Source organism: Lepidochelys olivacea, assembly GCF_965140295.1.
Source record: "Lepidochelys olivacea isolate rLepOli2 genome assembly, chromosome: 10".
Lineage (NCBI taxonomy): Eukaryota > Metazoa > Chordata > Testudines > Cheloniidae > Lepidochelys > Lepidochelys olivacea.
Genome location: NC_140420.1, coordinates 70,538,022 through 70,564,756, shown reverse-complemented (window position 1 = coordinate 70,564,756; position 26,735 = coordinate 70,538,022). Strand labels below are relative to the sequence as shown.

At 53.6% G+C, this 26,735-nt stretch overlaps 1 protein-coding gene across 3 annotated transcripts; it reads right to left on the bottom strand.

Moving 5' to 3' along the window:
- Nucleotides 1-18: 18 nt before the first annotated feature.
- On the bottom strand, nucleotides 19-19,568 carry MFGE8 (milk fat globule EGF and factor V/VIII domain containing). Of its 3 annotated transcripts, none has more exons than XM_084642038.1 (10): nucleotides 19,324-19,568; nucleotides 14,663-14,788; nucleotides 13,158-13,283; nucleotides 11,836-11,949; nucleotides 10,776-10,957; nucleotides 9,872-10,027; nucleotides 8,397-8,541; nucleotides 5,184-5,386; nucleotides 3,300-3,455; nucleotides 19-2,861 (listed from the first exon to the last, which is right to left on the bottom strand). In XM_084642038.1, exons 1-10 carry the CDS (start codon nucleotides 19,385-19,387, stop codon nucleotides 2,718-2,720), a joined length of 1,416 nt encoding a protein of 471 aa, XP_084498164.1. In that variant the 5' UTR covers nucleotides 19,388-19,568; the 3' UTR covers nucleotides 19-2,717. The 3 variants fall into 3 exon arrangements, with proteins under 3 accessions (XP_084498164.1, XP_084498165.1, XP_084498166.1); XM_084642039.1 differs by having other exon boundaries at nucleotides 5,184-5,368; nucleotides 19,324-19,565; XM_084642040.1 differs by lacking the exon at nucleotides 11,836-11,949 and having other exon boundaries at nucleotides 19,324-19,567.
- Between the last annotated feature and the right edge of the window lie 7,167 nt (nucleotides 19,569-26,735).

Sequence of the window (26,735 nt, the reverse complement as noted above, 5' to 3'; positions counted from 1 at the left end):
TAAGCAGGTGGACACTCATGAGTTTCAGCTCGTTTTAATACTCTCAGACACACTTACAGGGTGTGCTGCCTTCCCATCCAAGACTCGCTCATGCCATCATTTACACCAAAGAATCCATCTCCCTCATAAACACACGTGAAGAAGGTCCAGCTCTGCATGATGCTTCAAGTCAGATCCACACCAGACACACACATCTCTGCCAACGGGGATTGATCCCAAATCTGGAGCCTCTGCTCAGCCAGGTGCCAAGCTATTGCCATGCTGTGAGGTCAGTGAGGGGCACACCCTCTGGGGCAGTCGCTGTGCCTCTCTGTCCCCACTCTCACTCTTGTAGCGGGTAGTGTGCCTGGATGGACCCAGTATTACCATCCTGAAGCACTCAAATATCATGAGACAGGCCCCCTAAAATGCAAGATTGGCTTAAAAATCCTGAGATTTAAAAAAAAATCAATGTTGGGTTCTTCTGATTGTCCTTCTAGGTTTGGAGCATTTAATGGTCATGTTTTCAAGCTTTTCTCTGCAACCAATATGACCAGAATCTACTTTTTGTTTTTCTCTTTAAATGAGAGCTGAGATTCTCCTGTAATCACCTGGCCCCAGGAGCTGGGGCTTTGAGAAAAGACCAAATATGAGACTCACACTAAAATCAGGAGAACTGGTAACACCATGAACCAGAAGGCCAGGGGCAGGCACTCAGAACCACATGTTGACTGGCTATGATGGACACCAACCCCACTGAGGGAAACCTCTGCCCAATGATGGGGGAAAAGCTATAGACACCGCAGAGCCTGGGCCCCTCTTTCCCAGGATTAACATCCTGAGACTGTCTCATGGGAAAGCAAGGGGAGTTACTATGCAAACTGAGCAGTCTCAATGGGAGGTGGCCAGAGGCTTTGACTGATCAGCAGCACACACAGATACACTCTCTCTCTCTCTCTCTCCAAGGACCCTGGAGTGCTGTGGCAGAAGTTTGGTTCAGAACCAGCACGGAACACCCTGAGCCCTCACCCCAGGCTCATTCATGGATCATGCAACATGCCAGTCGCCTCTGTGCCAAGAATCGTACCATGGGTCTGCTAGGGAGTTCCCTGCATGTGAGCAGGGCTGGAGGAGGGTTTCAAAGCTCCATACCACAAGCCCAGTTTGTTCTGTGTGCCACCCCTGCCTTGCACTGTCCTGAGATGATAAAATTGAGGAAACATCAGAAAACGTGGCTGGAGAATCTCTAGGTTCTCCTTTAGCAGGGCACCATCATGGGACTTGGTACCGTGAAACACCATGGATAAACTGTGTTTGCTGGGGCCGTCCTTTTGGCCTACAGGAGGGTTTGGGCTGTGGACTTCACTGTGATGCACTACAGTAGCTGGAGTCCAGGAACAATGGCTACCTGGGCAGGGGCACGGGGCTTCACTTCTCGGTGGCAGTGGGGGATGAGAGCCTAGTGGAGACTGGCAGGTTGGCAGTGCTGTCCTGTATGAATTCCTGGCCAGCTGGGTGCTCAGAAGCGATGCTCATGGGACCAAAAGTGGGAATGCAGATAGCACTTGTCCTGTTCTTGTGTCTGCAGTGTTTGTGAGTAGCAGGTGTACCAGTATCTGCCCTGGGGCATTACGGGCAGGTGCTGGACATTGGATCAGTCGCTGTTGGCCACATTCCCAGCCCCCCTGATTTTACAACAGAAATTACGCACGTCCCCCCTTTGTGCCCAGCTCCTCCACTGGCAGGACAGATCTTCCCATGCGTGCCCTGCAGGAGCAGGGCAGTTTCTGCAGTGCAAAGCCAGATGCCCGGTCTGAAAACAAGGCCCTGTGTGTACAGATTCCCAGCTGCCAGCTTCTCCCCACACTGGAGCCTTGTGACTTCTGACTTGATCTATGCCCCCGCCCCTTCTCATCACTCCCTTGCCACTATGCTGAACTGACAGAACCCAGAGCAACAGCGCTGCCGGGCAGCAGCCTGCAAGGAGGGGGTGATTGGTGCACTCAGTAGCAACAGATACTTCCCAAGGGCCCTTCTGAATTACTTTAGGAGCCAAAGAACTGGAAGCTCCCTCTCCCCTCAACACACCTAAGGGGGAAGCCAGCTACCTGGCTATGCTTGAAAGATAGAGGTCATGAGTGGAGGGGCCTGCCCTGTCTCCAGGGCATCTTGCTCAAAGGCTCCCCTGAATCCTGAAGGTGATGGGAGACAGACGAGCTCTCGATTGCTAAGGGCCCTTCAGTGGAAGCAGAGCTACAAGGGGGAGTAGTTTTCAGGATCTGATGGAGGTTGCTAGGGCCTCTGTTTGCAAGGAGCCCCGTAAGGGCCTGGATGGGAAACACCTGGACCAACATGAGGGGCTCAGAGAGCAAGAGCCCCTCAGCTGGGACAGCCCCCTAAAGTGCAGAGCTGCAGGCCCAGAGAGCTGCAAGGGCCTTTGCGTGTTAGTGCAAATACGGGAGCCCCACCAATGCGGGGCTGTCACATGCTTTTCTAAAGCAAAGGCGAGGGGGACCCAAAGCCCTCCCATGAGATTTCTATCAGCTTCAGCTAGTCATGCACTCACTGCCGCTCTCCAGCCCTGACCAGGAACCAGACACAGACGTCGTGGGGCAGCGTGGGTGAGACACAGAGAGGGGGATGTTACAGCAGCAGGCGTGCAGGAGAAAGGCCCGGAGTGGGAGGCGGGGGGAGGCGGCAGGCCAGTCCTTCCCTTCCACGCCGCCTTCCCCGGCAGATTACTCATCACAGCCCAGCAGCTCCATGCGCAGCGTGATGCGGTTGTGCCATGCCACAGGCAGGATGCGCACAAAGCGGGCGTAGAAGGGCACGTCAAACACGTTCTTCTTGTGAGAGGTGTTGTCATAGTTTCCTTGGAAGATCTGTGGAGGGAGGGGAGGAGGCATTAGAACGAGGAGCAGGTCCTGCCAGGGGGCAATGCCAGGTCACAGGCACTGCGGGAGGGGACACACGACAGGATCACAGCCCTGTGGGGAGCTGTGCAAGTGTCCTGCTGAGCAGTGACTTGCTTCCCCCCACACACACACCCCCATACACAGCAAGGACGGTCAGTATGAGGGTCCCACAACACCTACCCCATTAAACCCCAGGTACAGCTGCTCTTGTCCCTTGGCCTTCCTCGCTGATGACCTAAGTACGGTGGTATCACCAGCAGCTCTCTGGCTGGTGACACCACTCCTCTGACCCTTTGTCATCACTGCTGCCATATGCTGTCTGGGCGCCGGCCCATTCCAGCCCCTTTGGAATGCTGGGATTTGTAGTTTCCCCCTGTGCTACCAGAGCCCCTTCCCTGCACCCACCTTGCTGCTGTTCGTCCTGTTGTCCTTGTAAACGGTCCAGGATGTCCCATCATCACTGTAAGCCACTTTGTAGGCTGCCACATACTGAATGTGCCCAAAATCCCGAGCCCCTTGGGTGATGACACCGGTCACCTTCTTCTGAGTCAGCAGGTCAATCTGCCAGAGACACGGGACTTTTTCAAAGGACATCCGCTCGCTTTGCCCCCAAAGCAAGTCGGGTCCCAAGTAAGCCGAGAGCCAGGAGCTGTGCAAGACTTGCCCATGCAGCTCCGCTGACAGCAGCCCCTCTGCTGTTCCAGTCCTGGGCTCTGCATGTACACACTTCAGCTCTGCGCACCTTTGCTAAGTGAAGATCCATCAGTGCCTAGGAAGTCCACTGCACGCATCCTATAGCCCACCTGGCAGACTGGGAACATGGGCAGATTCTGCCTCCACTCCAGCCCAGTGCATTGAGGGGGTGGAAAAGTACCCTGAGGAATTCCCCGTGCAGGGATGACTGCTGCCTGGTATATGGTGTGACAGGGGGATGGCCAGAGGCAGGAGCTGGCAGCTCAGGATTAGGAGAGGGAGTAGCTAGGGCTCTTTGTGCTCCAGCTATTCTGGGCTGCAGAGCAGTCACACAAGTCATGCAATGTGCACCAGGCCCCAGAGCAGTCCCAGTTCAGGCAGACAAAGTTTTCTTTGCTTCCCCCAGCCTGGGTGCCATCGCTGGTGCTGAACCTCCTCACAGGTGGGAAGGGAACAAGGAGGGAGAGAACAAGGCTGGCGTGGAGACAGGCAGGAGCCAAGGGAGCAGCAGCCAGGTTACACAGAGTATGAGCCAGAAACACCCCAGCAAAGGGAGGAGCCAGTGAAGGGACCTGTCTGGGACGCTACAGCATTACAAGGAAGATCAGATAAAGGCAAATGCTGGGGAAAGGTTTGTTCTGGAGGGCCCTGCCTGGCTCCCAAGGGCAGGACTGACTGCTCAGCTCCCTAGAGACTCTCTGGCTTGGAGGGATGGCACCTCACTTTCCCTGCCCGAGCTGCACCCACAGAGGATTCTGAAATCACCTGAGAAAGGAGCTGGGGTCTGGGGTAATGACAGGAAACCTGACAAGATTCCTGCATTGCAGAAGTCTCTGGCCCCTCCTGTAGCCCACCCCTGGGCCAGCAACCAAACTGTAGGCAGGCTTTGGAGTAACCACACTGGCTTCAGGAGGGGATGAGAGAGCTTCCTCTGTGGTTCACTCTGCTGGCTGAAAAAACAGCACAGAGCAGGAAACTGAGGCCAGGTGGCAGCCAGTTCTGAGCTGCAGGGTCAGGCATGTGGCAGAGAAGCTGAGCTAAGCTCCCATGGGCTGATCCATGCAGAATGGGGATGCCACAGGAGAGAAGTGGTGGGGCTGACAAGGGTTTCTGCTGCCCACTCCAAGCAGCTTCCAGTCACTCATACAAATGGTTAGATCTAGGGGTGCAGCAGGGACCCCTAGAAAAAAGGGAGGGTGAGAATGGGAAGAGGGAAAGTTGGGGGGAGGGAAGTCCAAAGAGTCTATGAATCTCTGGCCGAGATTCCTTTGCCATCCCAGATGCAGAGAACAGACACTGCCTGTATTCTGCCCAGTATCCAAGCTCCCCTCCCCGGGACCTGGTAACACCGAAAGCATCCTGCATCCAGCCCTTCACAATAGGAATATGTGGCTGCTCAGGCAGCTGTAATGGACTATTAGCCCCATTTTACAGATGGAGAAACTGAGGCTGAGAACTCAGGTGCCTTGCCCAAGGCCACAGAGTGAATCAGAATCAGTTTTGCTATTGGAGCTCATGTACTCCTGGCCCAAGGGCCATCACCAGATTTCCCTACCTCCCTGTTGGGAGAGCCACTGAGGGGTGATGGAGACACACCTGCAGCCACTCAGATTGGTCGTTGTTGAGTGCAGTCCAGGCATTGGTCTTGCCTGTCTTATCCAGGCGAGCGTAATGTGGGTACCAGGTGAAGCCATCGATGCCCCAAGTCTTGTAAATGCTGGAGGCTGTGATCTGCTGGTCAGAGATCAGGCGGGATTTCATGCCCAGCGGCTCCGAACAACCTGCCGTGTTGAAATACACTGTAACACAATGGTTTATAGACACAGTGAAAGGGAGGAGTCCAGCAGCATAGTCATCCCAAACAAACACAGAGCAGGACCCAGGAATCCCAAACAGACACTGAGCAGGGTCCCAGGAATCCCTGATAAATACAGAGCAGGGACACTAAAGATGCAAAGAGCAGAGACCACAAACGTAGAGACATGAAAAGCACTGAGCCATGAGCACAGATCAGGAACCCCAACGATACAAAGAGCTGGGACCTCAAAACTCCCTGTCCCTCTCGAGAAGGCAGCAGAGGTCATTGGATTGGGTGGGTTTACAATTTATTCCAGTTCTGCATTTTATCCTCTGCCTTAATTTCCCCAGAGAGGCCCATTCACTGCGTGACAGCGCCCCCTGCTGCAGGAGGGACAACACTGCCAGTACTGCCCCTCCAGAAATGTGGCTGAAGCCTGAGGCCCTATGCCCAGTCCTTTCCGAGGGCCACTCCTCTCTAAGCACAGCACACAGCTCCTGGGCTATATGTGCAGAGTCCACTCCAGGGGCAGGGTCCCTTTTCCTTCTGGGCCCAGTAGAAATGCCCAGCCTAGAGAAGCCTCTCGAAAACCACCGCCATAGGGAAACAAATCCCAGGCTGGAGTGTGAAGGCTGCCTGAGGCCTTGTGAGCCCCCCAAGTGGGGAAAGTGGGGCAGCGCCTAGGTCAGGGGTGGGCAAACTTTTTGGCCCGAGGGCCACATCTGGATTGCAAAACTGTATGGAGGGCCGGGTAGGGAAGGTTGTGCCTTCCCAAACAGCCTGGCCCCCGCCCCCTCCCACTTCCTGCCCCCCTCAGAACCGCCAACCCATCTAACCCCTCCTGTTCCTTGTCCCCTGACCACCCCCCTCCCGGGACCCCCATCCCCCTATTCAACCCCCCTGCTCCCTCTTCCCTGACTGCCCCGCGCCCTATCCACACCCCCGCCCCCTGACAGGCCCCCTGGGACTCCCCACACCTATCCAACACCCCCTGTTCCCCATCCCGACACCCCCCCCCCAGAACCTCCGCCCCATCCAACCTCCCCCTGCTCCCTGTCCCCGACCCCATCCACACTCCCGTCCCGAACTGCCCCCCGGGACCCTACCCCCTATCCAACCCCCCCCTGCTCCCTGTCCCCTGACTGCCCCCCGGAACCCCTTGCCCCTTATCCAACCCCTCCGCTCCCCGACCATACTGCTCAGAGCAGCAGGAGCTCGCGGCCTGGCCAGAGCCAGCCACGCCACCGCGCTGCCCGGCAGTAGCGGCAGGCCAGAGCACTGGTGGCGTGGCATGCTGAGGCTGCGGGGGAGAGGGGGACAGCGGGGGAGGGGCCAAGGGCAATCCTCCCCAGCCAGGAGCTCAGAGGCTGGGCAGGATGGGCCTGCAGGCAGGATGTGGCCCATGGGCCGTAGTTTGCCCACCTCTGGCCTAGCTGGATTGTACCACGGGTCCAGTTCACCCTGTAACCTTGCAGCCAAGATGTGACCAGCCCTGCAATTCTCATTGTTACCAGTGGGTGTCACTGTGGTCACTGATGCAGACAAAGAGAAGACTGGGGGAAAACCAAAACACAGACACTCCTGGAATTAGACCTGAGCACCCAGTGCCAAAGTAGCTGGGGCCCAGACCTGCCAGCCGGTGCCTGGCCCCAGGGCCACGTCCAGCCCCCACCACAAGCATTGCTCACTTTCCCTGAAAGGCTTCAGATGAACTCCAGATCCTGCGTCCATGTAGGCTAATTCCAATTGCTTGCCCTGGGTGTTCCCAGGGATTGGACCCCTGTTGCAGTATTCCTGCAGGCCTCTCTCTCCCAGGTTCCTCACCCCTCCCTGTGAGGGACAGGGCCCTGGCAGAGTCCAGATCAGGAACCCACGGGCACGAAACATAGGGTGAACTTAGAAGATTCACAGCGCTAGAGACGGAGGCCTCTATCCCCCCGAGCCGTGGGCAGTGGCAGGGCAAGCTTAACTCCCCCTCCACCCTGCTCTTGGGCCCCAGCCCTGACCATTCTCCCCTAAGGGGAGGCTGGTGTTCACGCCCAGTTTGATCCTTGGCCTCTGCTGAAGGCCCCAGCTGATACACGGATGCACCAGTCCCACTGCAATACACCGGGGCCACCAAACAGCCAGGCAGCAGAGGGTCGTTCCCAGCCTCCCTGAAAGCACTGACTGGACAAACACAACGTACAACATTTCAACGAGAAGGGCAATCCTGGAGCAATCCAGAGACTCGGAACTGGGCCCGTTTCGCCAACCACTGCCGAGCACATGTGTCATGTTAGGAATGCTGAGCTAGCGAGAGAGAAATCTGATTGGCTGAGCCTACTGCTAAGTTACATTTTCTAGGGGACTTTGATCCTAAAGAATTTTGCAAACTCTACAGAAGTTGTTTCAGCCAGCAGGGAAATGATCTCAGCAGCTGTTCAACAGCCGCACAGCAGCACTGCTCAGGGGTTTGGGACTGAGTGCAGGAAGATCCTGATTGAGACTGCCTGGGAAGGATTTAGGGAGTAGAATGTCATTATCTAGGATGTGATTTGGCTGAGACCCTGGAGTTAACACCCCTATTCTCACAAAAAGAGCCAACGGATCTTTCGCAACTAAGGGTGATCAGGTCTCATCAGAAAGGCAACACCTCCAGCAGCACAAAATCCCACAGCACTGCACTGGGATCAGTAATGACTCCGAGGTGACAGCACCCCTCCCCTCCCCCCCCCCCCAGTCACCCGCACCACTCCCCTGCAACACACTGCCTTCTAGTGCCACATTGAGACACTAAGGTTAGCACTGACAGAGGGAAGAACACCCCCTACTGAGTCTCAACAAGGTTCCTACATCTGAGGTATCTTTAGAGGTCACCCATCCAAGCACTGACCCGGCCCAACATGTGTGATCTGATGAAATCACAGCTCGTGCCGTGGACATGCACATCCGCCTCAGAGATCCAACAGACAGGGGCATTAGTGCTCTGGAGCAGTACACCATATTCTTGGCCCGGAGCAGACATTTACCATTCAATTCGCAGCCCACCAGCTCAAAGCGCAGCGTGCAAGCCCTGTGACACATCACAGGGTAGATGCGGATGTACTGGGCTGTGATCGGAGGATTGAACGTGTTGGACTGCATGCCATCATTATTTGTGTTCCCCAGGAAAACCTGTAAGGGCACAGACCAAGATGAGTGTGTTTAGTGGCCAGGAATGGGGGCCAGTATCAAGTCCTCATCCCTTCTCTACCCCATACCCTTGTCCATAGTAATCCCTGACCCAGCGGTCCGATTTTTATCTTGTAGACTCAGTAACAAAAGCCACGTGACAGACCAACTCACCACCAACACTGAAGAATGCCTTGGACTCAGTGTTGCCAAACCAAAATGTTACAAGATCATGAGTCAAGCCCCCCAAAATCAGGAGATTGGCTTAAATATCATGAGATTGTTTTAAAACAAGAAATGTTGGATTCTTTTTTTCCCCACTTGTCTTGTGTGTGTGTGTGTTTCTTTTTGTTTTTACCCTTCCAAATACACTGGGGTCACATTTACATGCTTTTCTCTGCAACCATGAGGGTTAAATTTTTTTTTTTTTTATGATGAAGGCTGAGATTCTCATATAGTCACAGGATCACAGCAGCTGGGGTTTTAAGAAATACACCAATCATCACAAGATGTGTGATAAAATCCTGAGAGTTGGTAACACTGCTGTCAATTAGTAGGTCAGCTTATACATCAGGTGACTTATAGGGAAGTAGACAGTATATATGTGCTATTGGTTCTGTAAATATATACATATACAGTATTGTACACTGTAGCATATAGTAGAGACGCTTGATTTACTTGTTACCAGTTCAGCCCCTCTAGCACATTGTTCAAAGACCAGTCTTGTTTCCCACAAATGTATCTGCTGTCAAGACTAGGCCTGATGGGGCTGAACAAATCATTGACACCTGTAGGGAGTTTATGTACTCTTCACTGTTGGCTCTTCTTGTTGTGTGGCTGGCCACCCAAGAAACATGGCATTGAGCCTGCTCCCTGATAGGCTTACAAACATTTTAAACAGGAGATGTACTACCCAGAAGCAACCCAGAAGCTTGTGAATCAGAGCAAAGCAAACTTGGGGTGTTAGTCACAAATCAGGGATTCTCTGAATGTTGACTAGTTGCTGTGCTCTGTCTAGGCAGCTGTAGTGTGTGTGTATAATCATTTATATTATTATGAAACCACTGGTATTTATTGTACTCAATACCTTTCTGAGAACCCCCCGATCCTGTTTGCAGCCCCTGCAATCACATAGCATCTCCTCTGAGCAGACACCACCCCCACAAAGTGACACAAGGCCCCCGCCAGTGCCATAATTTCACAGTGGTAACACGCCCATGTGCTAACACCCCCAGTGCATCGATCTCCTCACCCCACCCTGACACAGCCCCATGCCCCAGGCCCGTTTCCCCCCCACGCGTGGAGGCAGCAGGCCCATTACTGCAGTACCCACCTTGTCTTGATCCTGTTTCTCGTCCCTGCAGAACACAAACACACGCCCGTCCAGGCTGTGTGCTATTTTGAAGGAGTGGACGTATTCTGCCCAGCCCGCACGACGGGCACCCTGCATGATGATCCCTGTCAGCCGCATCTTCCTCAGCAGGTTTGCCTGGGGCATGACAGAGGGTTACTGGGATGGGGCAGGGAACATGCTACAGAGCTTAACACAGAGTACGGTCCGTGCTATGCCCCTGTCATCCCAGGTCTCCCATAGAGTATTAGTCTATGTGACCTGCAGCCCAGCTGGACTCCTGGGAACCAACTCAGCCTCAGCACCCTTGAAAGGGGCTGACCTGCGGTGGGTGTTCTGTCCATCTGCAGGCTGCCCCATTATTCCTGTGCTAGAACTCCCCATCCCCACAGCCTCACACCGTGATCCCAGTCCCCTGATCAAGGAGAGAAGGATGCCCATCTGTACCACCAGAGAGCATTGCTGCAGAGCAATGCAAGGTGTTTCCTGAGTGCCTCCTCCCAGGAGATTGAGCATCCTGCATCAAGAAGTGCCAGCTGCCCCCAAAGGGATGCTGCCCTGGGACACCGCCTTTTTATAGTCATGTTAACATTAGGAGGCTTCCGATCTGAAACCGCTCCTTCTCCAAGGTGGAGATTTCAGCAGGGAATAGGACAGTGGGTTTACATTCCCATTGGCCAACAGAATTCAGAGCAGTCCCCAAGTCCCAGCCCTGGAGCATGGGGAAGCGCTGGTAGGAACTGCCACATGAGAACAAACCAGTGTTCCAACAAGCCCAGCATCCCACTTCCAGCACTGGGCAGTGCCTGGTGCTTCAGAGGAACCTGTTCTGCAATGAGCTCATGACCCACCCAAGGGAAAGTTTGTGTGTTCAGCCAGCTGGTACCTGAATCCAGGGGCTCTTGTCATAGTTGCTGGAGGTCCAGGCATTGACAATTCCATTGTTGTTGAGTCGGGCCAGCTCGGGACCCCAGCGCTGCAGGCCTAGGAACCCATAGTACACAGATGAGGCCGAGAGCTGGGCATCTGCAATGGCCCTTCCCTCCATGCCCAGTAAAACAGCACAGCCTGGAGCAGGGGAAGGAGAAACGGGGAAAGAAAAGGGAGGGAGATTGGGAATGAAAAGGAAGAGGAGCAGGTCATCGGTAAAAGAAGAGTGAGAACAGAGAGGAAGAGGAGAAAAAGAGAGAAAGAGAAGGTGACACTCTGACCATCACATTCCTGGTTCTCTGGAGACACCTCTTGTCTCATGGGTATGAAATGGAAACTAGACCAGAGCAAGGACCTTCATTGCCCACTTGGGGCACTGGTTTGGTGTCTCATTAAAATGAGAAGGTGGCTGGTTCTTTCTGCTCCCCAGTCGCCTCTGGCTTCACCCTAACCCCTCCGCAGAGCTATGCCCTCTGCACTTCCCGAACCAAGATTGTTCAGGACCAGTTGGTCAGCAACTGTCTTGAATGCTCTCAGAAAAGAAGATGTCCAGGTGCGTGCAAGAGCTCTCCAGGCAGCTTTTCACCACCATCACAGGCCTGGACAACCTGAAGAGGGAACGCTCCTTGTATGAACCTCCCTTCTCCACTATCCAGCCACCATGGCTGTCCCACCACAGCAACAAGATGTAAGGAGATCTGAAAAGGGAAAGCCCACTCTGTGATGTGTTATGATCCAGTCTCTGGGACTATCCCAGAGTCATGAGATGTGAGAAGAGCAGGAGATTTCTCTGGGTTGCCTCCTCCAGCACTAATTTCATTAGCACTGGGCTCTCCAGTGTCATGGGGCTAATGGACAACAATGAAGCTGGCTTCAAAAGCCATCGACCTCTGTTTTTCCTAATGCCAACCAACAAGGCCTCGTTTGTGCTTGCTGGTACTGCTGAGAGCAGAGAGGGGCAACAGGAAGTTGGGGGGGGCAGGGTCTGTAGCCGCCTGTCATGGTCAGGGACTTACGGACATGGCAGGTCTTCCCCAAGAATGGAGAGGGGCATTTGCAGGCATAGTCGTCATTCAGGTCTAGGCAGGTGCCTCCATTTTTGCATGGCTGTGAGGAGCACTCGTTCACGTCTAGGGGAGACAGGAGCGAAGAAGATGAGAGAGAGCCTCTGCCCCCTCCAGCCGCAAACCCAGCACCACATGGTGGGATGGGGAGTCCCATCACTTACGCAGAGAGTTATCAGCAGACAGCTGCTCTGGCAAGCTAAGTGAGGGCTTTAATCCAAACTGCATTCATATCGGCCCTCGGGTGACTGCCAGGCTGCTTGTAGTGGTGGGGGGGTCTAGCTGAGATGCCCAGCTATGCCACTGTGGGAGGGAGCCTCTCCCACTGGAGTGGACTGGGCTTAGAGGCACTGGTTCTTCTACGCATCTGTGTGAAGCTCTGGGGAGGGTCCCACTCTACACTGCAGATGATGCACAAATTCCCCTCTGGAGCAGACAGAGCCACAGGTGTCCTAAAAGCAGAACTGCCATTGGCCAGGCTATGGTTAAGATGCAGAGGCCAGACATACCCATTGCACTACCTTCTCCCTCAGTATCTTTATCATTTCTATAGTTCTCTCAGTGCACTCAATGCTGAACCCTGCAACCCACCTGGTGCCAGCCCCTGCATCCACCTGGCTCTGGTCCAACATTGTACCAACCACCAGGCCCTGCATCCGACCAAGAGTTGGCAATCGCATCCTACCCAGTACCTCTGCCTCTCCTGGCACTTCTCCACATCGCACCCAACACCAGTCCCTGCATTTCACTTGGAGCTGGACTACTTATTCCAAGTGGCACCAGCTCCCACACCCCACCTCACGCTGGTCTCTAGGGCTCCCCTCCCACTCCAGCTCCTAGATTTCCAGGGGTGGCTCCAGGACCAGCAATCCAGAGTAGATCTGACAGCTGGGCTGCTGCAGAATGGATGGAATCACCTAATCCCTGCCAGTGGGCACCAGAGCCAGCAAGTCAGTTCAGAGGCACGTGAGCGGAGAGTCATCGTGCAAGGCTGCCTAGTGCATTGCCAGCAGCTCAGGGTGAGAAACATCCGATGCCTTGATGAAAACAAACTCAGTGGGGTATTTTGCTGGATTAGTCACTTACACATACCCCAACAATATCTGGACGGTAACGGGGGTACATACACAAACACAATCCACCACATGGACACCTGGTCTTCATGCTCCTCTCCCACCTTGGCAGCTCCTCCTGCAGGGAGGTCTTTTGTCATGTCCCCATCTCCCCCAGAGCCAGTGCGTGGTTCCACCCTTGCAGAAGCAACCCATACTCACTCTTTTGGCAGTGGGTGCCTGCATACCCCGCAGGGCACTTGCAGACATATTCCATAAAGACATCACCCCGGTTGGGCACCAGCTGGCACTCGCCATTGTTGTGGCAGGGATTAGGGTGGCAGGGGCCTGGGGAAGGAAACAGAGGAAGCAAACAGTTGTCCAGTGGGAACAGGGAAAGGAAGAATCCACACTGTTCCAGGGGTGCAGGGCTCTGGTATAAGGATGCCCGTTACTGTGACTTGGTGACCCTGTAGGCCAAAAGCCTAATGGGAAGAAGTTGTCTCAAGTGGAATTGTACTCCATTTTGCTAGCTTTGAATTAGTAAGAAGAAATTGTAACCTTGAATTAGTAAATTGTTCTGAGTTTATTCTTTGCTGATTGTGTTAACATTCGCTCTTAGAAGGATAGAAGTTTTATGGCTGTAATAGCCTTATTTAGGGTTTGGTGTGAGTGAAGAATGTATGGTGATTAACTGAGACAGGCCAGCTGGTCGAGAGGGGAGTGGAGCAGTCAAGAGGCACCAACTTTATTATCAATCACCCGGATGGCAGATTGATGACCCTAAAGCAAAGGCTTACACCCCAAGGACTAGATAAGGAGTTGAGCCAAAGGGACAGATAAGAAACAGCTGCGGATCCTCCCCGGGGAACAACTCAAAATAATTCTAAACAGAGCAACTTTGAATACCTCGTGATTGACAGCTCCAGTGTGGCACAGCAAGGTCCATAGACTTGTATGGGAACTTATCACTATAAAAGAAGGGTGTGTTCCCCCTCCCTCATGTGCAGTTTCAGCTGGCCATTGGAATGGACCGAACAACACAAAGGACTAGTAACTATGAGATCCAGCTGCAGAACCGTGTGTGCATGTGTAAGCATATGCTGATTTCAATGCTTAAATTGTACACTAAATAACACAGAGTATTGCCTTAGCTCCTTTTAAAAGATTCTATGTGCTTCTTATAAGCATAACAACCCCAAGTCATGCATGGATCTGACATAACAGCATTTGGCTCTGGGTTAGTGCTCCTGAAGTGTGTGTGAATCTGGTACAAGCCTGTTTGTCATCCGTGTTTGAAACTGGGACCTTCAGCTCCATAACAGAGACCTCTACCACTCCATTGCTAGGTAGCAGTAGTATGATGTTATCCTGCAGTAGACCAATCACTGGAGAAAGGTATGACACATACTTTGACAGTCTGTTAGTTATTTCCCCATGAGAAGAAGCTCATCCTAAGAGTCTAAGATCTACCCATGTTCATGTCCTTGTTATAGGCACCAGTTTTAAAACACCACCCTGTACAAATCATCGGCAGGGTTGGAACTTGGAAGCAGCCAGTGGACAGGGTCATGGCATGGGAACTTTGCTACGTGCTAGCACCCCCAGGGCACACATGGATCTGCAGATCCACGCACTTTGCTGTGTTATTGTTGATGCATCACAATCACATACAGATGAGATTCTAGTCTCAGAGTGTCTGGACCCGCCTCTCGCATGGGCTGTACCTTTCTCCGTGTCATTGCAGTCAATCCCAGTGAAACCTTCAGGGCAGATACAGAAGAATGGAGTCTCACTGCTACCAGTCAGGCAGGTACCCCCGTTCTCACAGTGGTTCACATCACAGAAATCACCTGTAACCAAGGCCACAAGTCATTACAAACACTAACTGCCAGGGAAACCACACATGAGCCAGCTACAGACCCAGGTCTTTGACTGAAATCTGATCTTTCAGGAAAATTCAAAAGCAGATATCCTGCCTTTACAGAGCTCATCCATGTTACTTTGGGTGCAGCACAGTCTGAAGTGCAGTGGCACAGCTGTACGTGGGGGGCCCCAGGCTGAGTTCACACCCAGTGCTGCAAGGCAGGACTGAGACGCACCGGCAGAACTATGTATGGGGTTCCAGGACTGGAAGAGCAGTCAGTACAGAGGGAACCAGCAGAGCTGGGAGGAGGAAACTTGCCCAGCTCCCACCCTCACAGTGTCCACGGTACCAACCTACATTCTCGGTGCAATTCCACAGCGTCTGCCCCGGAGACCAAAGTCCCTCGTAAGTCCCCCAAGGAGTTTCCAGATCTCCTCTTGAGCCTGAATGTCTCACCCTCCTCCAGCACTGCAGGGTAATGCCCAAGGTGAGGCATGCTAGGAGCAGGAGGGCGTGGGAGGCTCAGGGAGAAGGGAACTATCAGTGCCCGCTGTTCTGCAACTGGGCCTTTGCTTTGACTCCAGTTGCCCTAGTGAGCCACCAAGGAGCCACTGACACCAATCTTCCCAGCACATCACCCCACATCTTGCCACATCTTGCAGTTTGACAGTGATAGTTCCCCATCTCCCATGTCCTTCCCCCTCCCCACCACATACCCCTCCACACCTTGACCATCCTGCACTGGGGGCCAGGGCAGCTGATTCCTCAGTCTGTGCCCCACGGCTTTGTCCCTAGGCAATCTGTTTTCCATCACGCCAATCTCACTCTTCAGGAACTTCCTTATTATTCAGCCTAAATGTGCTTTGCTCCAACCCATTCCTCCTAGTTAACTGGGCCAGGGGAGGCTGTGAAATGACCACAGACTTCCTGGGAAGAAGGGGTGGACTATGGATACTCAGAGCCAACATTGCCCTCCAGAGTAAGTGGAGAAGCGAACGTTCCTCCTTCCACCCCCTAAACCTGTATCCCAGCAGTGCAGGGAGCAGAGCAGAGTGGGGTGACTGAATAGGGCACCAGATGCCCTCACCCCAGGAATCAGATGGGCCGAGCATCTGATATTTCAGTTAAGTCGGTTTATATTTGTGAAAGACTGAAAAACCGGCATCTCCTAAGGAACAAACAGTGTGGAAGCCCAGGAGCCAGGCTGAGTGGAGCAGAGGGGGGTACAGGCCAGCGGCCTATCACGGCCTGGAGACAGGGCCAGCTGCTGCTCCAAAGAGCAAGCGAGCACGAGGCGGGTCAGCCCCCCAGGCGGCTCAGACCTGTCCCAAGAAAATGCATCTTACCCAGAGGGCACTTCCTGTCTGTGTCCATTTCCTGGGTGCAGGGGGAGGTCCCCAGGGTCCGTCAGGGCATCTGCCCCAAGGAGTGCCCAGGAGAAGTCTTCCCACCTGCTTCCACATGCTCCCCACCTGTAGATGGCTCTGTGCAGCAGACCAACCTTTGTCCAGGACCGCGCTCTGTGAGAGACTCCCCTGGAGATGGAAAATCTCCATTCCTAGGACAGGCATAGCTCACACAGTACAGGGAAAACTCCTCCTGCCCATCCCCTGTCAGCCAGTGAGGCCTCAGCACCCTCAATAGGGACAAGAGGGGGAACTCCTCTATAGCCATTCGGCCCCTGGTTTCACTAATGACACTACCGGCCGAGAAGCCAATCGTGAAAGTGGTTTTGGCTGTGCCCGGAAGCTGGGCTGCAACCCACCAGTTCATTTCACACAGCGGGGTGAGGGGGACGACTGCCAAACAGCTGGCTGGCAACTGGGTATAACCTCTAGGGCCCTCCATGCCGACCTGGGCGGATTCAAATGGGTGACCCGTGGGTGAAAGGTTGCGTCTCTCATTAGCAAGCACTGGGGCAGCTTGTCTCCTGACACCAAGCTTCTCTCTGCCACGTCAGCTCATGCTGCAGGCATTAGATCAAGGGTTTAGCTCAGGTGGAGACCCCCGGGACAGCCTCCCCTCACACACACAACTACCTGTGTGGGTACTTAATGAGCTGAGAGCTCACTGCCCAGAGCTGCACTGAACAGCACAGATCTCATTAGCCTAAGCCACTGCTCAGGGAGTTATTTCCAATTAGTCTTTTAATAGCAAGGCTCCTCAGAACTAATCCCACATCCCAACCCTCCACATCCACAGGGCGTGCTGTGGCAGATGGAGCGGGCCAGCCTGTGTTAACTGGAGGCTTCCGAAACGCTGCTGCTGCCCCTATAGCCCAGCCTGAGAAAGCGGAAGAGCTTGGGCACCAGGTCAAATTTATGCCTGTGCCACCCAGCCTGGCTCTGCATGACCTCATCTTCCATCAATGCACTGCCATGAGCTACAGCAGAGGAGGAGAAGGAGAAGGGAGATGCTGAAGGGCCAATGGGGACTGGGGATGTCTTTACCCATTTCATTCATCAAGGAGTGGGGGCTATTTACCTGCCCCATGCTCCTCAAGTCTCCTGGGGAATCAGAAACTCAGTATCAAGGATCCTTATAGCCAGTTGGCCAAGGCTTTACACACAGCGCTGGGTCTGCGGAGAGGTACTGGCTACGTACAGAGACACAAGGTTGACAAGTGTGTGTCCCCCAAGCATCTGCTGTGCCAGCTGCCTCCACTACAGGAGCATCTGGTTCACACTGGGGCCAGGACACAGCAAGGCAGAGGAGACCAGGTAGAGGAGAAGGGGCTGGAAAAGCCACTCTACCGCATTCCTCCCCAGGGCAGAATGGGCCCCAATAAGCTATGCACATTTTAAATATCACAAGTAACTGAGCTTCCCCCTCCCTCTCCCCCTTGTCCTCTCTCCAGCAGGTCTCATTGGCCACACTCCATTGTCAGCAGGCAAGGGAAGGGCCATACTTTCAAAAGCCACCAGTGATTTGGGGTGCCTCAGTGTCTGGGACAGCTGGGGCCAGATTTTCAGAGCCATGCAGCACCTCCCGCTCCCCGCTGCCTTTGACTGGAGCTGCGAGTGCCCTGAGAATCAGGCCCCAACTGTCCCACACTAGGCTCCCAACTGAGACACCCAAAATCACCAGCCACCTTTGGAAATGTTTGCTTATGTGGCTCCAAGAACTGGCAGGGAGGCAAAAATAACGTCCTGTGAGGCTCTGGGCTGCATATCCCAGCCCCTCTGGGTTGGAAGCATGGGTCAGGGGAAAATGGGTGCCCCTCCCAACCAAAACTGCTTGCCCTCCACTGCCCCTGTGCCAGCCTCGGTCCCTCACTGCCCCAGGGCCCAGGCTCCAGCGAGTGCCCCCCCCCTTCTTTTCCCTCTACTCCCAGTGTTTCATCCCATATCCTGTCCCTCACCTCTACCTGTTACCCACATATTCCACCCTCTCAGCCCCTCACCCCATCCCTACCTCCCACCCCGCCAGTACAGCTTCTTCACCACCTCCCCGCCTCCCTTGGCCAGCCCTGCGCTCACCGCATGCCCATTCCTCCCTTCCCAGCTAAGGGCCATACAAACAAGGAAGGGTGTTTTGTTATATAGGAGGAAAGTGTTATCTAATAGTTAGAGCAGGGGAGTCTGTCAGCCAGAACTCCTGGGATCTCTTCCCAGCTCTGGGGGAGAAGACTGGGGCCTGGGATGTCAGTCAGGACCATGGGCTTACTCCTGGGATCTCTTCCCAGCTCTGGGGGAGAAGACTGGGGCCTGGGATGTCAGTCAGGACCATGGGCTTACTCCTGGGATCTCTTCCCAGCTCTGGGGGAGAAGACTGGGGCCTGGGATGTCAGTCAGGACCATGGGCTTGTGTAGCGAGTGGCTAGAAGCCGGGAGCCCACCCTCCTAGGTTCTATTTACAGCCGCCAGGTGTGAGTCCTGAGCTGTACACCCACAGCCTCACCCCCCTTCTGTGCCTCACCTCCCCCTCTGTAAAACGGGGGCAGCGGCCCTGACTCCCAGGGGCGGGCTGCGAGGACTTGTGCACTCAGGCCAGTGAAGCACTACTGAGCAAAGAGCTAGGTGTTAGTGAGGTCTGATGGCGGCAATGCTGAGCGTCCGCCGTACAGCGCCGTACCCCTCCTGCTGGGGCCCCTTCTCCCAGCTCTCAACATCAGCCAGAACCGGAAGGGGACTGAGCAACTGCTGCTTGGCCCTCTCCACCCCGACACCTGGGGACGAGGCGAATCCCACAGCCAGAGGATCCCGGACTTTGATGTGCAGCAGCAGGCGGAGAGTGACAAGCGGGCCAGGCTGGGTATGCCCCCGCCCTTGCACCCCAGATTTTCAGCATGGGGAGGGCGAGACACCCGGGAGACCCTGAAGCGAGACAGACAGTGGGAGGAGGGAGAGGCCAAAGATCCAAACCATAGGCGTAGTTAGGGGGACAGGAGGGGGAGCTGCCCCACAAACAAGCCTCGGGCAGGTACCCCCCCCCACACACACACAGCCCCATTGGCCCTGGCTGGAGCTGCCCCCCACCCCCAAATATAGAAGTCAAACTACGCCTCTGATCCAAACTCACCCGTCACAGCCGAGACGGCGAGGATGGCACCGAACAGCGTCGGCAAAGGGCTCGATGCCTTCATCTCCCCCCCCTTCGGCCTCCGGCTCGCCACCCCGGCTCTGCGCGGCTCCCTGGCCCGTCCGGCTGGACTCGCTCCTCAAGTCTGTTTGTGTCCTGACTTCTCCTCCGGCGGGATTAGAGTCAGCGAGTGAGTCAGACGGGCGCCCTCCCCTCCCAGGCTGAGCCTGCAGATTACAGCCAGCCCCACGTGCTCCCGCTGCCTGGCCAATGACACGCGGCACCCACCCCGAGGAGCAGCAGCGAGCTGCCCCCGGAGCTGGGTGCGCAGGGGATGGGCCCACGCCCCACGCCTGGGGCAATGCACTCGGAGGCAACGTGAATGGCATGGAAACTCCCTTCAGAGGCAAGTGGAGTGGGAGGGCCCCGCTGTTTGGATGCAGGGCAAGGAGCAAATCGCAATCCCAGTGCCAAGGCGTCGTGCAAGAGTCATCACTGCATGTGCCCTCACCAGTGCTTAATGTGCGCCAGGGCTGAGCCCTGGCACCTGTCGGCTTGGCAGTCCATAGCCCCAGCAGCCCTGAGCTCGCTGCATCCGTTATGAATGTAAAAAAAAAAAAAAAAAGATTTGAGCCCCAACACCTCTTTCATGATAAATTAAGCATTGGCCCTCACTCCAGGCATCTCACTCCTGCTCCGCAATATTGCCTGCTATTCCAGTCCTGGGCTTTACACACAGCCCTGCCGGTGCCCCTCAGGCCTGACCCGCAGCACCCTACTGTTCAAATCTGGGCCCTGTCCATGCAGTTCACTCCTGACACGCAGCCCCAAGCATTTGTGGAAACTGCGCTAAGCTTGAAGCGTTGTCAGCTGAATCCTGTGGGGAGGGTGCATCTCTTTGTTCTGTGTTTGTCCAGTGCCTAGCACAGCAGGCTGGACCCTCTAGGCACTGCTGCAATGCAATAATAAGCAAACAGGCCTTGGGTGAAGTTGGGCACTTGCCAATGTTTTTTTAGTTCCTAACTAACTGCTGCTTGTTATAGTGCAAGGGGGAAAGTACATTGGCTTGCACAGACCTAGGTTTAATTAGCCAACATGCATCATCATCATCCTCCATACACAGACTGCTAAGGACCCTTGTGCCAGTCAGAGTGACCAAGGTTGAAGGCGTTGCACCAGGCATCGTGTAGTGAAGTTCCCTGATCTGGCTCGGTTCTGTGGACCCACACATCTCTGGGGCAGCCCCAGGTAGGGCAGGGCATGTACCCCTTCGCACATCAATGGAGATTTGAAAGCACAGTGCACTGAGGTGTGTTTGTCTATCGTGATGATGTGGCCAAAAAGCATGCAACACTGCTTTCAAATATAATGAGGGAGTAAAGGAAGGCCAGATCTTTGGGAGACTGTGACAGTCACACAAAGCCAAACCACTTGATGCTCAGGATTTGGCGCTGACAGTGCATAGGGAGTGCCACTAGCCACTCTAAGTCTGCCTGTAAGATTCCAGATTTCTGGCAGTAAACATTCAGTCACCGAGAATGTTTTCAATACACCTTCCATTTGTGTAAGACCTACAAAAACAATGCTTTCTACTCTTCCTGTGCAGCAGCAAACTAACTTACCCTCTTCCTGGAGTTATGCTGGCATCATCTGGGGAGTGGAGGCACAAGGGAAGGTGTGTCTTTGCCATAAGAGGGTGGTAGAGAGAAAGTCTGTGTCTATAAATCTATGACTGACAAATAAATAATGGGCCAAATGGGTAGGAGACAATATTTCCCAGTGAATGGGAATAGCATCTCACTTCACCCAATTACCTCCTTGGCACTGCACTGCATGCCCGGGCACACTGCATGCCCCCAGACGGAGGGAATCGCTGCCATTGCCACAGCGAATCCTTCTCCCTCAGCCCTTCCTAATGTCTGCTTCAATCACATTGTCCCTTGGTGGCACCCCAGTTCACGAAGCTCTTAGGCCCCAGGATGGGCCTAGACAAGGAGGGAGAATCGGGGTAGATGCCAGGGCTGCCAGGTGAGATCCCAGCAATCAACCCAAAGCAGATAATAACAGGACACATCTCAACCCCTTCCAGCCCTTCATATGTCTCTTTTCATTAGCTCTTGCAGCCAATGGGAGCACATGAACCAAGACAGCAAGAATGGTTATTGGTTGTGGGGAGCTACAAAAGGGTTGCTGATGGGTTATATAAAATCTGGGGCTGGGCTATGCTCCTGGGATTCAGTCCCAGCCTCTGTGGCCCACAACTACTGGCCAGATTTGAGGTCTCCCAAGTTTAGGCTGCTGCAGCCCCAAAAGCTCAGGCCTCCTTCAGCACTGTACAGAGGCCCAGGCAGAGCGGTGACCAGGACACCAGCCAGCAACAGACCAAGGCTTGATTGGATGCTCTGCAAGGCAGTGCAAGTCCCTAGCCAGGAGAGCACGGCTGCTGGTTTGGGAAATGAGAGATCAGGCCAGAAACAGCATATGGGTCTCATCTGGGGCAGCGCCCAGCCACTTGGGCCTGCTCCATAGTCAGAGCCATTAGTAAAGAAGATGAGAAATAAAGGGTTACGAATCTGGCATTGTAGACAAAGTTGCTTAATTAGCAGCCTTGAGGAGTACTAATGAGCTAGCCTAGCATATGCTGTCTGCACGGCCCCTTTCAGCCCCTGTGTTGGGGCACAATTTTTCCACTGAGAGCCCCTGTCCCTTGGCATGGTGGTGGAAGCTCATGCAGATATGAGAGCCAGCAGGGCACTTCCTGACCATGGCAACTGTCTGCAGCATATGCCCCCTCCTGGCAGGAATATGGGGACAGGGGGCTGGGTAGGGCAGTGCCAGCTAGATGGGTCTAGCTTCACTGCGGCCAAAGGCTCAGCAGGAGAAGTGGCCTTTGTGCAGCACAATCCCCCCTTTCTCTTCCCGTGTCAGGCAGGAGAGAGCAGAGGGGAAGGGCATCATGGCTCCTGCCACTTCTGGGGAAGGAAATGAACTTCTCAGTGCGGCAAACATGCTGAGCAGGCAGCCTCAGTCTGTGCAGTCTGCCTGGGCCGCCACTAAACTTCACACCGCCTTAAGCTGGCTCAGCACGGGCCAACCACCAAGCACCCCAACCTGTCCTCCACAGTCACAGAGGAAAGCAACCCCCAGCCCAGCCCCACCAGGGCAGCTCCTACCAGCTCTGCTGGAGACATCTCTCACCTGAGACCCGTTCAGCTGACTAGGGAGGTGTCCTGGCACAGCTGCTACGACTCTGCTGGGCATAGTGAGTCCCACATGCTGTACAGAGGTCCCAGAATCCTAAGTAAGACTCCCTAGAATCACCAGATTGGGCCAAAACCATGAGATTTGTTTTTAAAAAAAGATTATATTGTAGTTTTTGGTCTGTGCTTTGATTTTTGAACTCTCCCTGCCCAACCCCAGTGTGTGGGGAGGGCCAATTTATGTTGCCACCTCTCCTAAGCTTATTTGCCTCCGCTGCAGGAGGTCAGACCCCCACATCTGCCCTTGGCTGTGCCCAGCCATTAATTTTGCCCCCAACTGATCCTGTCTCCCCAGTCCCTACACCAATTCTGCCTCCACATCTGCCCAGCCCCCTCTACCACCCATTAGTTCTGCTCCCCCACCTCTCCTCTTCTCTTCCTGCAGCTCCAGGGGCTCTTCACCCCCTTTCCCAGGGCTGGGGGTCTGCAGCAGGGTCCCTGCTCCCCCTTTCAGACTGGGGAGGCAGCTCCAGGGATTCTCCCCTCTGTGCCTGGAGGGAGAGAGGAGGATTTGAGGATCTGCCCTGCACTGCTGGCCTCTTTCTGGTCCCTCCTCTCCTCCTATGAGAAAGGTGTCAGGCTGCTGAGGGGAGGAGGAGAGAGCTCTGCCTGCCTTCTGCGGCCATCCTGATTGGCTGCTCTTCCCCAAGAGGCAGGCAAGTGGGGCAGGCAGCCAATCAGAGGGGCTTTCCCACAGGCAGGGTCTACAGCTTTGGGAGATTGCTGCAGTCACCCTGCAAGCTGGGAGAGTTGGCAGCGCTGCAGCGCGGCACCTTCTAGCGACTCCCCACAAGCTCAGTGCCATGTGGCCAATCCGTCTCAGACAGGGGCAGGCAAACTCAGTTGTAAGAGCCCCTCGGCATGATGAGCGGAGGCCCATCTCCCACCTGAGACCCTCTGCACAGCTCCTACTATCTCTGCCAAGGACAGGCTCCCTTTTGACCCACCTGGCAGATCTGCCTACAGAGACCAGGAGGGTGCCGAGTGTGAGTGCCAGCTGTGGAAAGGTCCCGGCCTCACTCTCAGTGAGTCCAGCTGCCAGATGGGGGACTTCACTGGTGGGTTAATTGGAACAAATGAACTGCCAGACTGGATCAGACCTAAGATCTCTCTTATCCACTGTCCTGTCTCCAACTGTGGCCAGCACTAGACACTTCCGATGAAGGTGCAATAAACCCGGCATTGGCAGTTGTGGGATTATCTGCCCCCCATGGAAGTCTCATCCTAAACCCTAGTAGTTAGAGTTTAGGTTAAATCCTGAAGCACGAGGTTTATCTCCTTTTACAAAACACTTTATTTTAGCATTAGCTGCTCAAACTCCAGAAGTTCTTGTTGTCCACCTCAATGTTCAATACCTCTTTGAATTTTGCTAAAGTTCCTGGCTTCAACAACATCGTGTGGCAATGAGTTCCACCGTCTAATTATGTCTTGTTTGGGGAAAGTGTTTTGTTCAGTTATGAATTTTCTGCCCTTCAAATTCATTTTTTTATTCCCAGGTCTCTCAAACACAGCAGAAGCACTGTCAGTCCTTGTAAGAAACACCTGGGAGACAGCTGGAGACACACCCTTGACAATAACAAGGGGAGATGTACTGGCACAGCCTACCTGTCTGGTGCCTCAGCATTACCTTTAATTTTACTGCTGTTAATAGTGCTGCTGTTGTCATTGTGGTTTCTCAGTCAATCACCTGATCATCAGCCATGCAAACTTTATTTGGTATTATAAGCAACACTCCTTCCTGAATGGCCCATTTCCTTATTTGCCTGCCTTCTCCACCAGCATACATGCAGACCAGTCCAGGGTAACAGAAATTGCCCAAGGCACTATGACAGGAGGTACCAGGCATTTGCTGCTCCCTACTAGAGGCCCTGCCACCTTGGCTCAGCTCCATGAAGCTGTTCTTTTGGCAGAGAAGAGTAGTGACTTTGGACTTCTGGGGTTGCCTACATATGTCTCCAAGGATCATGTGCTGGAAGAACCAGCGAGACTTGGTCCCCCAGTAGTTAGAAGGGCTAGGAGCAAGCAGAGGCCAAACAAGGCCCAGCAGGCCAAATAAAAAGTCCTGGCTGTTTATCAAAGGCCAGTTCAGGGTGAAGCTGTGGCAGGGACCTAAGAAACCTATCCTGGTCAGGGGCCTACTGCTGACAGTACATTTGATTGGATCAGCGAAGGACTGTTGGTTTACATTATGGCCTTTCATCGCCAGGTGACCATTTGGAGTTAAGGGATAGGCCCACACCCGTCAAATAAATCCCAGGAGCACAGCCCCATGTCACCCATGCCCAGGAAACATAGGGATCTATTAGCCACCTATTCCCCACCCAGCATCTCCATCTTCTGCTGGTGGTATCACAATCAGTGACTGCTGCCATGAAGATGACTCCACAAAGAGAGGAGGTCACTTCAGCTGGAGGAGAAGTTGCAGGAGGAGCTGTAGCGAAGAACCTGCTTTTTGTAGAAGCCTCCAATACTGGGGTAATTATTGTTGTTGTGTTCAGAAAGCACACTAGGCAGCTGGGAGCCTGAGAGAAAAGAGGCCAGAAAGGAGAACCCAGAAGTGGGTGGGGTGGGGCTCCCGGAATTGTGAGTCACTGGACAGGGGTGTTTACCCTGTAACTCAGCCACAGAGGCAGTTCTAGGGAGATGGATGGTCTCTTAAAAGAATAAAAAGCAGCATCTTTTCCTTCAGTCCCTAAGGACATAAATGCCACTGTGTCCCTGGCAATAAACAGGAGAATGAGTATTCTTTTAAATTCCATGGGGAAGCCAGATTGTTCCTAACTAAGACAGAGTTCAAAGTCTTCCAGGAAGCAACAGTGGCTCTTTAAAAGAAGACCTGGGAAAGGGAGTGACAAACTCCAAGGAATCATAGAAGTTAGGTTTGCCCATCACATTCCAGCCTTATCTCCTTGAATCCAGTGCAGGATTGTCCCCTGCAGCATACCTTGTCCCTGCTGAATGAATACACATCGTATGCACCAGGAATTAAATAGAAGAGTAACTGGCCTGTAATGTAAAAGAATAAATCAGCTATGGATGGAGGCAGCTTCCATGTACTCTAAACCCAAACCAGGTTTCAGGGAACAGCCAAGCCACCTGCAGGGGATGGGTTATTTAAAATATTTTTGAGGGGAAAGGTCAGTTTCACTGCATCCTACTGCAACAATTCAAGCTCCATTATGGAAGGCTTTATTGCTGGGTTTACTTTCTTTTGCATCTGCTTCCACCAGGTCTAAGTATACTGTTACCCCTTTCGACCCAACCAGTTAGCCAAAATCTAGGGCTTGAGGATTGTTTCAGTTAGGAGGAGAAATTGACGATGGAGCCATGTATTTCTTTGATGCACTCCTGTTTAATTACCAAGAATATACAAAGTCAGGTTTCTGTTTCTCTGAACTCAGGAGGACTGCAACAACAGTTTGCTCAAAGTTCCAAGACCTTGTCAGCCAGCACTCAGCCCAAAAAGCTCTCTAGGCTTTTACTCAGGGCCACAGCCTCCATTCTTGTTCTGCTCCTTCTCTCTCTCTCTATCTTTCTGTGCTGTTTCCTGCTGCTTCCATCTCATACATACAGACACACTGCTCCAATCCAATCAATCCTCTTCCCCTTTGTTTATCAGATCATAGTGGACCCTTCCTTGGGTCACATGGCTAACGTCTACTCCAGCTTTGCATGAGGTTTCAGCTTTGTTTTGCGTGGAGGTCCCTGTAGTTTCAGCCGTTTATTCCATCAAGGAGTTCCATTGCTTGTACACTTATCCTGAGTGAAAGGCGGCTGTTCCACCCACCAGTTTCAATGAAGTTTAATCCAACTCATAACAATACCATAAACGTCCCCCACTCTCCAATTAAGGTTCTGAAACACCTGTCCCCATACCCTGAAGCTTCTGCCTGGAAGGGCTTTCCTCTCCCACTCCCAGAACTGATTGGGGTCTCTTCTTGATAAAAACAAAGCTTCTCTAGAAAGGAATGGAGCCAAGGCATTCCGACGTGATCTGGAATATTTCAATGGCCTCTTTCAGTATGTAATAAAGCCCAGTGCATTGTGGGTTCTTCTTTTCCCAGGGGTGGTCCAGTACCAGAGTTCTAGGCATTTTGGTTCTAGGCACTCCCACTCTACTCAGTGCTGGTTACTCCTTAGCTGGAGTAGTGT